The 17,123-nt window shown below is 36.2% G+C and overlaps 1 protein-coding gene across 1 annotated transcript in view; it reads left to right on the top strand.

The window, feature by feature from the left end:
• The window catches only part of GTF2H1 (general transcription factor IIH subunit 1), a 31,861-nt gene extending 19,491 nt beyond the window's left edge, over window positions 1–12,370 (top strand). The window contains exons 10-15 of the mRNA XM_006195123.3: window positions 1,518–1,606; window positions 1,978–2,095; window positions 5,263–5,353; window positions 5,818–5,933; window positions 9,187–9,279; window positions 11,303–12,370. Of these exons, the coding sequence (XP_006195185.1) occupies window positions 1,518–1,606; window positions 1,978–2,095; window positions 5,263–5,353; window positions 5,818–5,933; window positions 9,187–9,279; window positions 11,303–11,389 (594 nt within the window). The 3' untranslated portion in view covers window positions 11,390–12,370. The remainder of the gene's footprint in view (window positions 1–1,517; window positions 1,607–1,977; window positions 2,096–5,262; window positions 5,354–5,817; window positions 5,934–9,186; window positions 9,280–11,302) is intronic.
• Window positions 12,371–17,123: the final 4,753 nt, after the last annotated feature.

Below are 17,123 nucleotides of genomic sequence, written 5' to 3'. Positions count from 1 at the left end.
AAACTTTAAAAGGGGATTTATGGGCAAGTCTTTATATATTTCAATAACTTAATGTATATTTCTACAGGGATATTCTCCTTTAAAATTAACAAAGCCAATAAGATATTTCTTTTCTGACCAAAGAAAAAAGTAAAGCTGAAATGTAAGTTATAGAGAGATGCTAAAGAAGAAATCTAGGAAGTGATGCTAGGAAGAACTGCACGAAGTATTCTTGATTCTTGGTAGTGAAAGCTGTCAAAAATCATTGTGTGAATTTTCATAATATTCAACAATAAATGCTTACTTGAGGTGTTCTTTCAAGTCAGTAGTTATCTGCTGTGTGTTCTGTAAGGGTTTTATAGAATGAGAAATCCAGAAGTAATAACAGAGTCCTTACATTTGTGGAGCTTTCAGTTCATTGTGAAAGTCAGGTGACATAACTAGGCCTTGGCAGTTTAAGATTTGGATCTATATGAGAGCTTGGGTAGGGGCATGACTTAGGTAAGGCGGCAGCAGGGGTAGAAATGAGCTTGACATGTGAAAAGTAGTGAAGACTTCAGTGTGCCCTTGAAGTTGGCTGAAGGGTGAAGAGCTAAGAAAGTAGTAAAAACTTAGACTGAGTCTAGATAAGGTGAGACTGATAGATGTATTACTCTGAATATCATGATAAGGTAGGACTATTCAGACTCTTAAAATAAGGGTAATTTAAAATACCAAGTTTTCAAATTGGTCTTTTTTGAGATTATATTTAGTATATTTAATATCCTAGATGTGGTAGCTACAGATGAGAACTGACCAGATGAATTTCATAGCTATGTAGAGGATGAAATACTGTAAAATTACTTTCACAGATGTTTACATAAATTGTCTTCATCTGATTTTTTTTTTTTTTACAAGGCTGTAGAAATATAGCAGTTTGTTACTAGCCCAGGAGAAAACAGATTAGTAAAATTAAAATAAAGAATCCAAACGTAAACCCCAGTACTTGGAGGGATTAAATACATATAAACATGGCATTTCAGAATCAGTGGGAAAAGACATTCTACAAATGGTGTTAGGAGAACTGATTAATTATTTCGTATTTTTTAAAAACTCATACTCCCTCCTTATTCCCAGGTAAATTCTGAGTGGATCAAGATGTAAGCAAAAAAATTAACACGGAAGAATAAGAATAAAGGGAATAATTGAAACTGAAAAACACCGAATTGGAAGAAAAGTATTTCCAACACATATAAAATCAGTGTTATTTTGCTTGCTTTTTTTTAATTTGGGGGGAATAGTAAAATACACATTTTCATCTCTCAAATTTTCAAATATTAAAAGTTTGGTAATAATATGGTCAGAATGTAGGAAAGCAGGTACTTTATAAATGGTTGGTGAGAAAATAGGTTCAACCATTTGTAGAACAGTTATGTCTGGGAAGTGAGGGTATTGGTGGGAAAACTTCATATTTACCCTCTGTACAGTTTTCCTTTTTCAGTCATGTTCATTACTTTTGTAATGGAAAGTTACAATAAAAAGTGCTATGTTAATTATAGGCGAAGTTGCAAGAGTCCATTGAATATGAAGACTTGGGAAAAAATAATTCCATAAAAACAATTGCACTAAACCTCAAGAAGTCAGATAGGTAAGTTTGGTCAATATTAAATTAGCTTGAGGCAGAATAGTTGTATATAACACAAGTCATTGCAGAATATGTTCTGCAAGTATAGCACTCAAGTTTTAGTTTGTTACTGTAAAATACAGTAACCATCTATTTCCTTAAAAATTTGTGCATCTCAGGAAAGGATCCTAAATGATTAAAACTAAGAAAATTAATTTTTGCTCTCTGTGCTGTTTTATTCTTACTACTCTTATAGAAATTAAATTATTTTATTGAAATATCTTTAACTCTACTTGAGGGAGAATGTTGTATTGAGACTGCTAAAATAATTGAAAGACAAATGTTGAGCATCTTCGTTCTTTGTGATTAGTAATTTCTTCTTTGCTAACCTTCAGGTATTATCATGGTCCAACTCCAATCCAGTCATTACAGTATGCAACAAGTCAGGACATTCTTAATTCTTTTCAAAGTATTAGACAAGAAATGGAAGCTTATACACCCAGATTAACTCAGGTAGGTGACTTGCACTGTGTGAAAACCGGAATTCCCGTAGTTAACTTCCTCAGTTTATGAGCACATTCAGAATGAGCTATAAAACTAATACTTCAGTGGGATTTAAAGATATTTTTCTGCTAAATAAATTGAAAAAGTCGAGAGGTAGAAGAGGTATATATTTGGCATTTTCAAGAAGCATCTGAAAATAAGATGATAAATGAAACATAAGGTGAGTTTTGTGATAGCATATTTTTTCCTTCTACATACATAGTTTTATTGGGAAAACCTCCCAGATTTCAAAAAAGTTTCTGGACATTAGTCTTCATTTTCTACTGTCCTTATTCATACTTCAGTTGATCAGCAAGTTCTGTCAGTTCTTCAGTATTTCTTGACTCCATCACCTTGATTTAGGCAAACCTGATCAGTGTCCTACAGTGCCACTGCAAGTTATGTTGCTCAAAACATTCTGCTGTCTTATCAGTCTGCAGCTTAAAAGCCTTCACTGTCCCCACCTTGTTCCCACCATAATTGTCTAGATGCCTTTGGCAGTGCCACATTCTTTATAATCCAACCCTAACCCACTTCTCCAGTCCCAACTCCGGCCATGTCTCCACCATTCCCTTCCCAACATAACCAAGAGTCCCGTACTCCAGCTTAACACACTAAACTACCCAGAGTTTTTTAATCGTATCATCTACATGGCTTCCTGTGCTTTTGCTCCTGCTTTCTCTCTTAGAGTATCCTTAGCCTGTTTTCTGCTTCTGCAGAACTGATAACAATAATAATTCACGACACCTCAAATTCTTTTGCCTCTTTTAAGCAGTCCTCAACATGCCCAGTAATGAGTTGTTTTTTTCCTTTTCTCTGTTTTCATAAACACTGAGACACTGAATTCATATCTGTGTTACAGTGCTTATTTCATATTGGGACTTATTTTTTTACTTTTTATTTTGAAGTAATCTCAGATTTACAGAAAGTTTTAAAAAATGTTTTCTGACCCATTTTAAGTGTAGATCCCTTTACTCCTAAATATTTCAGCCCGTATTTCCCTAAAACAAAGCATTCTCATAAATAACAGTACTATAGAAACAATAAATTAACATTGATAAAGCATTATTATCTAACCTATAGGTCTTACAGAAATTTCACCAGTTGTACCACCAGTGGCCGTATAACAAAGGAAACCTTTTCTTCTTGATCCAGCATCCAAGTCAGGTTCATGAGTTGCATTTAGTTTTCATATCTTTTAGTCTCCTTTAAAACGGAACAGTTTTTCAATCTTTGTCTTTCATTACCTGGATATTCGAAAAGTATAGGTTCGTTTCTTGTAGAATGCCCTTAATTTCCGTTTCTCTAGTATTTCTTCATAATTGGATTTTATATTATGCATTTTTGGCAAGAATACCACCTGAGTAAATGTGTAAGTGATGTGTCATCCTTAGTGCATCATATCAGAAAACATGTATTTATTTGCCCTAACTTGCAGTACTAACTTTGATCACTTGGTTAAGGTAAAGTGGTATCTACCTGGCTTCTCTACCATAAAGTTACTGATTTTGCTTTGCAATTAATAAGTATATTGTGGGGAGAGACTAGTATATGTTCTATTTCCCATCAAACTTTTACCCATTAGTACTTAAGAATCTGTTGATGATTGTTGCTGAAAAGTTATTACCATGGTAGTGGTTAAATGGTGGTTTTCTAATTCTGTCATGCCATCAATTGACATTCTGCTAAAAAAGGAATAGCTTCTCTTTCTGTCTCTTGTGTGTATTTATTTATTTGTATTAGCATGTACTCATGGATGTCACCCCCCAAAATGTAGCTTTGCCCCTTTGTATTCAGACCCTTCCCACGCCCTTCATACCGGCTACTGTATCTTCCTGATGGTGTCCTCATCAATTTTTGAGCACCTCTGTATGTTACAGCACAATGAGATAAATGTTCCAGGTTCATCTTATCCTTTCCCGCCCAGCCACGGAATCTTCCTTTTAGTAGATTTAGAAACTACTTCCTTCTGAGTAGATTTAGAAACCAAGATCTGAGTGCTAGATGTACTTACTGCTGTTGGGATGTCATTTGCTATTGGTGTCATTGTCGCCTTAGCAGACACAGCAAGGAAATATACATGTGCATATATATATGCACACATAACAAATTCGGGATTATTTGACTATGTCTTTCTAGACTGTAACTGTCCAACATCTGGCCCTTGAGCCCAAGTAGATCCACCTAACTTTTTTAAACTGTGGTACATCTCAAATATTTAGATTCTTTCCCATGCCCCAAAATGAGTGATTTCATTATCTGAGACACATGAATTGAGTCAGGAAGGCCTAAGAGATTCTCTGGCCTCAGGTGTGTACACCTGAGTGCAGCCAGTGGCTAGTCAGCAAGCTCAGCAGTCACTGGAGCGTCTAGTCACAATGCATTATATAGCATTTCTGACCAAAGGAAATAGGAACAAAGTGAACTCTTCATGTCCCCTCAACTCATGGTTGTCGTGTAATGTACTCTTAAACCGAGTTAAAAAAATTTTTTTTTTATCCAGCCCTTACACACATGGGTTTCTGCTTGTAAAAACTCCATTGAAAAGCCTTGGACGCACTAACCCTGTGCTTGAGCTGTTCAGGAAATGACCTGTTCCTCTCTATGGCCAGTGCCTGGCATTTGTTAGATACTCGTTGAAAAGATAGGTCACTTATGTCCCTAAATTTTGATACTGATACATTAAGGGATGTGTTTTTTCCCCCATTTGGTTAGCTGTATTTACTTCCTTAAAAAATGACAAATGATATGTTTCTGTTCTGCTGGGGGTGTTTTTCAGCTGTCAGCAATGATGCATGTTAACATGTTTTATTGACTTGTTTTCTTTCTATAAACTCAATTTTACCTTCAGTGCCAAGAGTTCACAAGTTATGATAGTGCTTAAATAAGGGCTTGAGTAGGCAAAAGCGTGTTTTTTGAGGTACCTGGGGACTTGCCTGGTATTACTGGAAGATTGGTAGGTAATTCTGTTACTACACATACTATGTTTCTAACTTCATGGAAAGTAGTCCACTCTTGCTATAAATTATATATTTATACAAGATAAAGACTTACTGGACATTTTGCTGTAAAACTGAAATGTAAAAAAGGTGGCAGAAAAGAGGAAAACGACTTTCTCTGTCTTAAATTTCTTTCAGGTTCTCTCAAGTAGTGCTGCCAGTAGTACCATCACAGCACTGTCACCTGGAGGAGCACTTATGCAGGGAGGGACACAGCAAGCCATAAACCGTACGTGCTGGACCATCTTCTGTTGCTATCCCATCACTTAAATAAGCCATAAAGAGCAAGTTGAGACCAGTGCTTAAGTTTTACTGGTTTTTCTTTGAAAGATTTATGGAATTTTTGTTTTGTTTTATGCATCCAGATCCTGAAACATCTAGACAAGAGCTTACATTTCAGAATTGTTTTAAGATTGTAAACAGTGGCACATAGCTTATCTCCCTATGTCATGCTAAAAGTTTTTTATTTTCTGTCTTGCCTCTTAAAACAAAGCAAAACCTGAAAATTCCTCCAAAATCCCAAGAGAATTTGAATTCTGTCATTTGCCACAAAAATCAATTTAGAATAGCACAACCTGGTTTGGCATTGGCAAAGAGTACACATTCAAATTTATTCTCTGAGTGGTCATTCTTTCAGAGACTATACATATGGGAAAATAGCTTTTACTCTGTGGACCTCTTTTTCTTTTGCAGAGATGGTGCCAAATGATATTCAGTCTGAATTGAAACACCTGTATGTGGCTGTTGGGGAACTTCTACGGCATTTCTGGTCCTGTTTTCCTGTTAATACGCCATTCCTAGAAGAAAAGGTCAGAACCAGTTCTAAACTTAGCCAACTGTTGTAGTGTGACTTAGTGAGGTGTTATTTTGAAATTGAAAAATTGTGTTGAATGCTTACCATGTGCTAGACACAACTTTGCATACAGTATTTCATTTAAGTCTCACAGCATCCTGATGAAATAGGTGATTGATACCCATTTTGCAGATTAAGAAACTTGAAATCCAGACCAATTCCATAACTTTTCAATTGTACATCTTTAAAACTTGTATCTACCTCTGGGTAGATACAAGCCACTGGGAGTTATTGAAGAACAGAAACCCCAAACAAGTCACATCAGTAAAATTATTTATTTGGTATATGTTTTAGGGGTAATGAAATTTAAACTGATATTTATAAGAAATATAGCACTAGCTATTTAACACTAAAATTATTTTAACCAATTACAGAACTTGACAAATGGAAAAAAATATTTTTAGTATAATGGTAATAGTTTTACTATATAGATTGCTCTTATAAACAGTCTTTAAGAGAAAAATAAATATCCCATTAAAAATAAAGGTGAAAGACTTAACAGGTAACTCACTAAAGAGTACGAGTGGCCCAGTAAATCTAAGAGGAAATTTTCATACTCACTAGTATTCACATAAACTGGCTTTAAAGCTACAGTGAAAAAAGCATTTTTTCATCTATAATTTGCAAAAGAATAAAAAACTTAAAATGATCAGTGTTGGTCAAGTTGCTAAGAATATAATTTTTTACTCCGCTCCAAATTCTACCTTTTTAAAAAGTGCTTTGACTCAGAAATTCAACACTTAGAAATTTAATCTAAATTAAGAATGAGTATCTGTACCCACAGACCTACAATGAATTATCTTCGACAAAGGAGGAAAGAATATACAGTGGAGAAAAGACAGTCTCTTCAGCAAGTGGTATTGGGAAAACTGAACAGCAGCATGTAAACCAATGAAGTTAGAACATTCTCTCACACCATACACAAAAATATGCAAAAATATAAAACTCAAAATGGCTTAAAGACTTAAATATAAGACAAGGCGCTATAAACCTCCTAGAAGAAAACATAGGCATAACATCCTCTGACATAAATCCTAGTAGTGTTCTCCTAGGGCAGTCTACCCAGGCAATAGAAATAAAAGCAAAAATAAACAAATGGGACCTAATAAAACTTAAAAGCTTTTGCATGGCAAATGAAACCATAAGCAAAACAAAAAGACAGTCTACAGAATGGGAGAAAATATTTGCAAATGAGGCAACTGACAAAGGTTAATTTCCAGAATATATATATAAACAGCTCATACAACTTAATAACAAAAACACAACCCAATCCAAAAATAGGCAAGACCTAAACAAGCAGTTCTCCAATGAAGGCATATAAATTGCAGAGAGACATGTGAAAAAGATGTTCAATATCACTAATTATCAGAGAAATGCAAATCAAAACTACAATGAGGTATTCCTTAAAAAACTGAAAACAGACTTACCACGTGATCCGGCAATCCCACCCATGGCCATATATCCAGAGAAAAATAAAATTCAAAAAGACACATGCACCCCAGTGTTTATAGCAGCACTATTTACAATAGCCAAGACACGGAAACAACATCAAAAGATTACTGGATAAAGAAGATGTGGTACATACATGCAATGGAATACTACTCAGCCATAAACAAGAATAAAATAATGCCATTTGGAGCAACATGGATGGACCTGAAGATTGTCATTCTAAATGAAGTGGGCCAGAAAGAGAAAGAAAAATGCCATATGATACCACTTATATGTGGAATCTTAAAAAAAAAAAAGTAATGACACAAATGAACTTACTATTTATAACTTAGGTGACTGATTTCTTGAATATGTGTAAGCACATTTGACTGTCCTTTATGATTGAATTACTGTGTTCTGTTGATTCATATTTTGTGGTTTTGTTCCTTTGATAACTATGTAAGTTTAAAAAGCTAAAGCTCTAATCTGTTCTTAGAAACAATGATCAGTACACACATGTAAACTAAAAAAAATTTGCAGTATATTGTATATATGTATTTACATGCACTATGGTGTGTATGTGCAGTCGAACTGTAATAATTCTACCTAATAAAACTGAAAAAGGAAAAAAAAAAACTGCAATGAGGTATCACCTCACACCAGTCAGAACGGCCATCATTAAAAAGTCCATAAACGGTAAATGCTGGAGAGGATGTGGAGAAAGGGAACACTCCTATACATGGTGGGAACGTAGTTTGATGCAATTCCTCAGAAAACTAAAAATACGCTTTACCATATGATCTGGCAATCCCACTCCTGGGCATATATCCGAAGGGAACTCTAATTTGAAAAGATACTTGCACCCCATTGTTCATAGCAGCACTGTATACAATAGCTAAGACATGGAAGCAACCTAAATGTCCATTGACAGATGACTGGATAAAGAAGCTGTGGTTTATTTATATAATGGAATACTACTCAGCCAAAAAAAAAATACTAAAATAATGCCATTTGCAGCAACATAGATGGAGCTGGAGATCGTCATTCTAGGTAAGCCAGAAAGAAAGAAAAAGACCATATGATATCACTCATATGTGGAATCTAAAAAAAGAAGACACTAATGAACATATTTATGAAACAGAGACTAGCAGACATAGTAAACAGTCTTATGGTTACTGGGGGGAAAAGAGGTGAGAAGGGGTAAATTTGGAAGTTCAAGATTTGCAAACATTAACTACTATATATAAAAATAGATATAAAAACTTTTCTTCTGTATAGCACAGGAAACTATATTCAGTATCTTGTAATAACCTTCAGTGAAAAAGAGTATGAAAACAAACAAAAAAGAATGAATGTGTGTAAATATTTAGCCATAGAGATGTTTCTCTCCCACTATCTATGACATAGAAATGGCCTAAATATCTACCAGGAGGGGATTGGTTAAAGAAGCATGTATGCACATACACTGAAATACTATACATCCATTTTAAATGATAACTTAGGATTTAAAAACTTTAAAATGTTTACATTAAACCAAGTGGAATTTTAAAACAGTATATACTGTATATCTTATACATTTATACACATGCACACAAGATTATCAAGAAGAATAAGAATTATGACTCAAAAAATCAAAATACATTAGATACTGCTTCTCTGCCTGATGGAGCCAGTTAATCTAAAAACAAAAGAAAGTAACCTTCCTATGTATGTTTTTCTCATGGTCCCTGTAGGTTCCTTGAGAGTTCTTTGTATTTTATTATTTCTCTTATCTTTTTTAGGTAGTGAAAATGAAAAGTAATTTGGAACGATTCCAAGTTACAAAGCTCTGCCCATTCCAAGAAAAAATTCGGAGACAGTATTTAAGCACAAATGTAAGGCAACAATCTGATTTTGACCTGATTTTCTTTCTCTATGTAGTAAAATGTAAAAAGATGAAATTAACTTTGTTTTCCTGTGAATGAGTATATACAGTTTTTTTTTTTTTCTGTTGCCAGGGGTACTGTTTTTTAATTGTAATGTGTGTCATACCTTCAGAAGTGTGTAAAATACATACAATTTTAAAATAATATGACAATATCTGTGTACCTACCAATCATGGTAAGAAATAGAACATTACTAGTACCCAGAGGTGTTTCCTGAGCACCACTGTCCAGTTGCCTGTGCCTCTTTCACACCCTCCCAGGGCCTGCCCAGGCATTTGTCATAATCATCTCTATGCCTTTTTTTTTATTGACTTACAAGCAGTGTGTATGTTCCTAAAAATATTTATTTTGAAAATCTGAGTAGCAAGTACAAATCTAGCAATTGAAACAGTTCCTGGGCTATGGTCTGCCTTCAGCCTCCCTGGCTGTTTACAGCAGGGCAAGGCAGTAGGTAATGAGTGAGAGGTGTCACCTTGTGCCCAGGATTGTTAGCATTGTTTTTAATGCAAGGCTAGAGTAACCACACAAGAGTGTTTCTCTGTGTTACGCAAGTTCTCTCAGAGCTAACTAGGAAAAAACAGTATATGTGAACTTAGAGTTCAGTATTTCAGTAAGGAGAATAATCAGAGAGTTTTACAGTTGAAAGCTGAAAAATCTTCATTAGTAGTATTTTTAGTTAGAGAATATTCTCTAAATATTCTAAGTGGTTTTTCTCAAAATACAACAGTATTACTTAGAAAAGAAGCTTAAGTTTCTTCTCAGCCGAGCAAGGATGACAAATAGGAAATATGATTGTAACTGCCTGGAGCACTATGATTTAAAAAAAAGATTGAGAGGCAATGTACACCCTTACAGGAGAATATGTTGTTCATCTTTTCTAGCTGGTACTGTGGAACCACTGCTGCCAATCAAGCAGAATAAATGATTTTAATATAGTTTCCAGACCGAACTAAATATCATAACACCACCACCACACACATACACCCACCCCCCCACACACACACAATTATAACAGATATGGTAAATAAAGGTGGTTTTTAACTCTACTTCAGACCAAATTTAAGATACTGGCATGCTAAAAGGATTTAGGACTTCTGGTTTCTGTTTTCCTACTGTCAGAATTGACTTGTAGATTTTACAAGACTTTTACTTGCAACCACTTAAACACTGTCCGCCTCCAAGGAACAGATATTCCAAAGACATTCTACGTCAGGAGTCTATCAGCTTAGATCAGTGTGTTCCTGTTGACTTTTAGTTATGTCCGTGATGAGGGCAAAATTCTTTTCTACTCAAGATAATAATCTTGACCTAAGATGTGACATAGTACTGATGTGAAGCCTTGGAACCATTTAGATTTTCTGTAATGTGCTGAGTTATATTGAATCCTGAAATGTTAGATCTGGAAAAGGCCCTAGAGAACATAGAAAAGTGCTTCAAAAGATTGGCTCTGCAGCAGAATTAGCTGCAGGAGCTTTTGAAAATCAAGATTCCTGGGTCTCATCCCAGACCTGCTGCATCTTCAGAGGAATCAGGAATTCAGAATCTTCAGAGGAATAAGGCATTTTTCAAATTTTCTGTAAGATAAGGTGGATGCTACCCTCTTGTCCTTAGTCAAGAAACTAATGTTTAAATCTAGAAATCACTAGTTTGGTTCATTCCTTTCATTTGATAGAAGAAACTGAGGCCTAGAACACAGGCTGTCATGCTGCTCTATTGCTGGTTAATGACAGGGCAGACATACAACCCAGGCAGAGCAGGTGAATTTCCAGCCTCTGCTGTGTACCGCACCATCTCTTACCTTTCTGTGCAGAATGTGTCTGATAACACCTTCCCAGAGGGCTTGCTTGTTGCCTTGTGAAAATACAAAAGAGCTTGGAAACTACTCTGAAGTACTTGCCAGACCTGGCAAGTAGCATTAGCTTCCGCAGCCTTTACCCTGTCGTTGCTTAAAGTGTCTCACTGTGTTTTTCAGTTGGTAAGTCACATAGAGGAGATGCTCCAGACAGCCTACAACAAGCTCCACACATGGCAGTCACGGCGTCTGATGAAGAAAACGTGAAGTGCCTGTGGCTCTCACAGGTTTTGTGAGACTGAGAGAACTGTGACCTGCAGTGACTCTGGAAACCTGACCTGACAGACATGCAGGCAGTCACACACAAGTGACAGGAAACATCTGCACCACGCCGACTCTCGGAGCTGATGCTATTGTACTTGCACATTGAGAACTGAAAGGAAAGGAACTATGATTAAACTAAAAGCTGGGGAGGTAAATTAAGGCAGAACCAAAATGAGCTAAGTTGCAAATAAATAAATATATATATATATATGTATACATATACATATATATGTATATATATATATGTATGTATGTATATTTTAAAAAGACACTGTTTACCGCAGTTACTCAGGAACTGCTTTTGATTCACATTAAGCTGCTTTCAGAAATTTAAAAAAAAAACTTTTTAAAAGGGTGCATTGATAAAAATCTGAGGTTTTGGGGGGCATTGTTTTTCTGTGTAAATTTTTTTCCTAAGTTTATGGCACAGGGTACACCTTAAGTATTTCTCCTCCATCTTCCGCTTGGACCCTCAAGTTTTACTGAATTCTAGTTGTACCTTACATCAGCAAGTTAAAGAGAGTACTTTAAAAAGAGGGAGACTGTTGCTCAAACATCAGGAAACAGTTGTATTCATAAGATATCATTGGTCCTGTGTTTCCTACGGAAATAAGAAACAATAAATATTGCACTGAATGTTTGTGGTTTGGAGTCCCTAAATGATAAAGAGGGAGCGTATTTGCAGAAAGTTGTGTGGGGTTTTTATGCAGAATTTTGTCAGAAGACAATGGCGCTGCATGTTTTTCTTTGAGTGCAAATGTACATTGCTAAGATTTTTTTTAAGATGGCATGTGCTTTGAAAAGAGGAAATTGCATTTTTAAGAGTTTAAAAATCTTATGAGTGAGAAATATAAGAAATCTTACTTATTTTCACCTCTTTAGAAAAAAATAAAAGATGTTTCTCATACCTCTTTTTCTCCAGTATCTGACTGTTACTGTCCTTGGCGAATCGATAATCATTGCATAGTGACTGAAAAGCCTAAATGAAAAGAAAAAAAAAAGATGTGTTCTTGTTTCTGGAATCCATGCCATATTTTATTCCTAATAGGATCAACTCACTATTTGTCTGTCTTGTATTAAAAATAACAGGAAAAAAGTAAAACTTTTTATAGATCCTCTTTTTACTGTAACACATCTTGTGAATTTTCCTTGTGTGTGGTGTTTACTTGGGTGGGCTGCTGGAGGGCTACTCATTATTTTTTAAAGCTATTCATTATACAAGCTGGTTATCTTTCATAAATGGCTACAACAGGCCAAAAAACCTGTTGAGACTTCGAACCAGTAAAAGCAGAGAGGCAACATTACTCTTCTGCTTCAGTCCTCCTGTTTCTGCTTCAGAGCAGTATGGTAATGGTGGGATCCCTTACACCTTACAGTTTTACAGAGTGGTTTTCAAATATATTATCACCACAACTACTCTGTAAATAATAGCAATGGAGCAGAGAGAAAAACGTCTGAAGTAGAAGAGCATATTGGGATAGCAGATGTAAAGCGATAAAGTGCTCTGTTAAAGATTAAGTGATAAATATAATGGAACCTTAAAGAAGAAACCATTGGAGGAATTGGGTACGTTTCACTAAAGAGAACATTTTGGCTAAACCTTAAAGGTTGAATAGGGACGAGCATGGTGAAGGTGTGAAGGCTTTGAAAGATCCCAGTGTGTTGGGGGAACAGTGTTTGTTGGATGTGAGGGTTGGAAGTGACAAGAGGCTGGGAAAATCAGTTTAATTTAGGTTGTGAATGGCTTTGTTTGCCAAGGCAAGAAATTCAGACCTTACGCATTAAGCTTGGGGACCTCAGAGAAAATTTTAAGCAAGTAAGTTGTTTTTGTGTGAGGGTACTTTAGTTGGTTTGTTAGATTTAAAAAATTAAAATCTGGCAGTTAGGGAGGTCAAAACCAAGAAGTCTTTGGAACAGTCCAGACTGGAAACTAGGTCCAAATTAAAGTGGAGATCTGGTAAATAGAAAGAGGGGGACTAAGTAAAGACTTTTGTAAGTATGTGACCAAGTCTCAGAAAGTGAAGGACTCGAAGATTTTGCCAGAGATAGCTATCAATTTCAAGTCTAGTTTGCATTTGAAATACTTGATCCTTGGAGTCCTTTCAAAATGAACTTGGATGAATGGCAGCTGTTTAGGCCTACTGTGGCCCCACCTCCCTGCTGTAGAAAACGGTAGCAGTTGCTGGTGATTGAGGGTTGCTATAAGCCAGCGTTGTGCCAAGCATCTTTACGAATGGTTTCGATGTTAAGTAATTTACCCAAGTGCACACAAAACGGTAAGTGGCAGAGCTGAAGTTTACCCTGAAGTGCTAAGCTGCTGCAGTCACTTAGATAGGGTAAGATGCTTGTGAAGTTGGAAGGTTTTACTCGCCAGCCCGGGCTTCCATTGCCTAATTTTTCCTTTGAGTGCCCTGTCAGCCCTTCCTGCCTGCCTCCAATTCAATTCTGTGCTGCTTTTCTGGCAAGTCACATGGGGTTAGTCTGCCTAGTAGGTCCCATTAGCCCAAAGGACTGCAAAATGTAATAATGTAATGAAATCAAGTCCTGCCTTAGGAGAATGAGTTTCTCCCACAAAAACATAAAAACAGTAGTGCTAGTCTAGTTTGGACTTACACTGCAAAATGAGTAGGATTCCTTGTGATATCTGCCTCAGTCTGGAAAGCAAGATTGCTTAAACATCTGTACTTAGAAAGATAATCCACTCATCCAGACTGAGGGTTTAATCCAGAAAGTGATGTCCTGTTGGTGCATATATCATCTGGAACCAACAGTGGCTCATCTATGGAAAGCTGCCCGTTTTAAACTTAGATTTGCTGTTCCTGGTGTCAAGACTTGCACAGGATTCCTCAGTGCATTACCTCTGCCCTTTCCCAGTTTAGCTTCTTGAAGACTCAGCTGTTCTCCCAGATCCTGATGCCAGGGGAATCTTATTTTCAGCTTTTAAATTGTCCAGAGCTGGAGAATTGCCTAGAACGGTGGTTCAGGATGATCAGCCTTAGTTTATAGTCCATATCCTTGGTTGGGTGTATACTAAAGTCACAAAAAAGACTTCAAATTCAAACTTTGTAACCACAGAACCCTGTTTTCATAGTGTTTTGCAGAATCCCTAACATGTATGAACATGGCATTGTACCTATTGAAGTGGAGCCAGAGGTCCAGTTCTTCCCACTACCCCTAACAATACAGCATGAAAAACCAATACCCTCTCTGGCCGCCTGGCAACCTGCTGTGTTTGTTGGGATGGCAGAAGTAGGCTGAAGTTGAAGCATAAGGTAAACTCTGGCTTGACTTTTAAATTTTACTCATCTGTAGTCATAGAAATAAGTAGCAAGTCATAGAAATAAGTAGCAGACTTAAACCCAATTTATTAGCTATTAAAACAGACCGAACACTCTAAAAGACAAAGATTGTCAGATTGGGCTGAAAAACAAGACCCAACTATACACTAGTTATAATCACAGAATGTCTATACTTACCTCATTGGACTTGACCTCTCAAATTCAGATTCACCAGATGTTAGAATTCAAATTTGAACCTTTATTACTCAAATTTATGCCTCTCTGGCTCTAGTAGTTAAGTGTCTAGTGAACAGAGTAGTGAGAATGAAATGACAAATACAAGATCACTGACTATTACATTAATGTCCATTTTTAAAATTATTACAGAAGTATAATTTTTTAAGATTTGAATAGCACTGACATACATAAAATAGAAAATGTTTCTGTATCCTTACCCCCAAATCTCACTGTCCTGAGGTAGTCCTTACATGCATTTTCTCCTGGACATTTTTCTACACACTTAAATTTATTTTTCAAACCTACCACCTGAGATTTTTCTAGCAAAGAAATACCTGTGTGCACATTTATGCCCTTTAAGATAAACCTTGACAATGAGACTTTTCTCCTTAGAGAATCCATTCATGGTCCCATTTCTGTAAGCCAAATTTTTGTGAATTTCGGTCCTATCTATTAGTGTGCCACTTCTGGCACCCCGTAATCCATAAGAACGGGTTATCCCTGGCCTGAATACAAAAATTCCTTGGGATTTTATATATACAATCAGATTCTTATCATCCAAGAACATTTAGACCCACAGATATAAAAAGTAGAGAAAAAGTGTTCTCCCAGGATTGATTGCAGCCTCAGCAGCGGTAGAGATGTGGTATAGCAGAGCTGTTGGAGCACAGACGTTGGACCTATGCTGTTTGGGTTCAAATCCCAGCTGCACAGCTCATGTTGTATGACCTTGCTCAATTTACTTAATCTGTGCCTTGGTTTCTTCATCTATGAAGTGGATGGTATGGTAGTACTTAACTGATAAGAGTTTTTGTGAGGATAACAGATAATGTATACAAGGCACTTGGGGCAGAGACCAGCGCCTGATGAGTGCTGAGTGAATGTTTGCTGTCCTTATTGCTGGTACACATTTTCACTGACACACAGCGAAAGGCAGCATCTTCTTGACTCATTGTTTAGAAACCTAAAGGGAAGAAAATTCCCCCAAAGAACAGTAAAGATGCTTACTTCCGTACTTTCACCCCCAAAACTGCCCAAATCTAATCTTCATGACTTGCCTTTAATAGATTTATTAATAGTCACTTTTTTGGTGCATTCTCCAAATCAGTTACTTTTTTAAATGTATATAAAATTGCTTGTGACTGATTTCACACTTCAACTGCAATATTTAAAAAATGAATTGTCTCCATTCCTTTGAGAACGTAGAGGACATTTCTGTGTTCTTTCCTAGGATGTAAAATGTAAAATATAGATCCAAGTACAGCTGTAAGTGAAAGGATACTATAAATTAGAACCCCAAAACTGTCTGAAATTAATGTTTCATTTCATCTATTATGTTTGATATTTAGGGGGAAAAGCTTTCCGTTTTTTGGCAGGAGTGGGAAGAGAAGCACATCCTGTTATCTCTTAACTACTTGCTAAAATTTTTTTCTTTAAAATAGAGGCTGGGATCAAAGAAAAAGCCATTGAAAATATGCTGAACTAGCAGGAGAGTGACCCTGAAACTTGGTGAAATAGGTGAAAGGGTTTCTCTTCAAAACAAGGTCACTAACAGTCTTCAGTGAGCACATCCCTAGACCTAAATATGGTGTTTGACATCTCAACAGTTGCATGTAATATCACAATTATAGCTTAGGCAAAAAGAAATTTCCTTAAAAACATAATAGTAATCCATCTTCTGTGTTCCATGAATAGATTAGTAGAAATCTAGCACTCACACTCTATAGTTGAGCTGCCTGGGGTCAAATCTCAGCCCTGCCACTTACTAGTTGTCTGGTTACTTTATCTCTCCACACCTCAGTCTCCTCATCTGTAAAATGGGCATAATAATAGTACTTCCAGATTTATTGTGAAGGTTAAATGAGCTAATAAATGCAAGTGCTAAGAACAGTGCATGGCCCTAATTAAGCATTCAATGATTGTTCTTCTTACCATTTATTATTATTCACCATTACCAGACTTCAGCTCAGAGCTTATTGACTCAGACTGAAATAATATCAACATTAACAGGGAACTGAGGCAGCGAATAGGGGGAGGAAACTAATATTTATAGCTCTATTTGCCCAATATTTGCCATGCTACATGTACATTCTTATTTAATCCTTAGGATTCACTCCACAATTATTTATCAAGTTCCTACTATTCTTCAGTTTGCAACCCTG

The sequence above is a fragment of the Camelus ferus genome, chromosome 10 (assembly GCF_009834535.1).
Source record: "Camelus ferus isolate YT-003-E chromosome 10, BCGSAC_Cfer_1.0, whole genome shotgun sequence".
Classification (NCBI taxonomy): domain Eukaryota; kingdom Metazoa; phylum Chordata; class Mammalia; order Artiodactyla; family Camelidae; genus Camelus; species Camelus ferus.
Note: the sequence above shows the minus strand (reverse complement) of the source record. Positions and strands in the feature narration are given on the sequence as shown.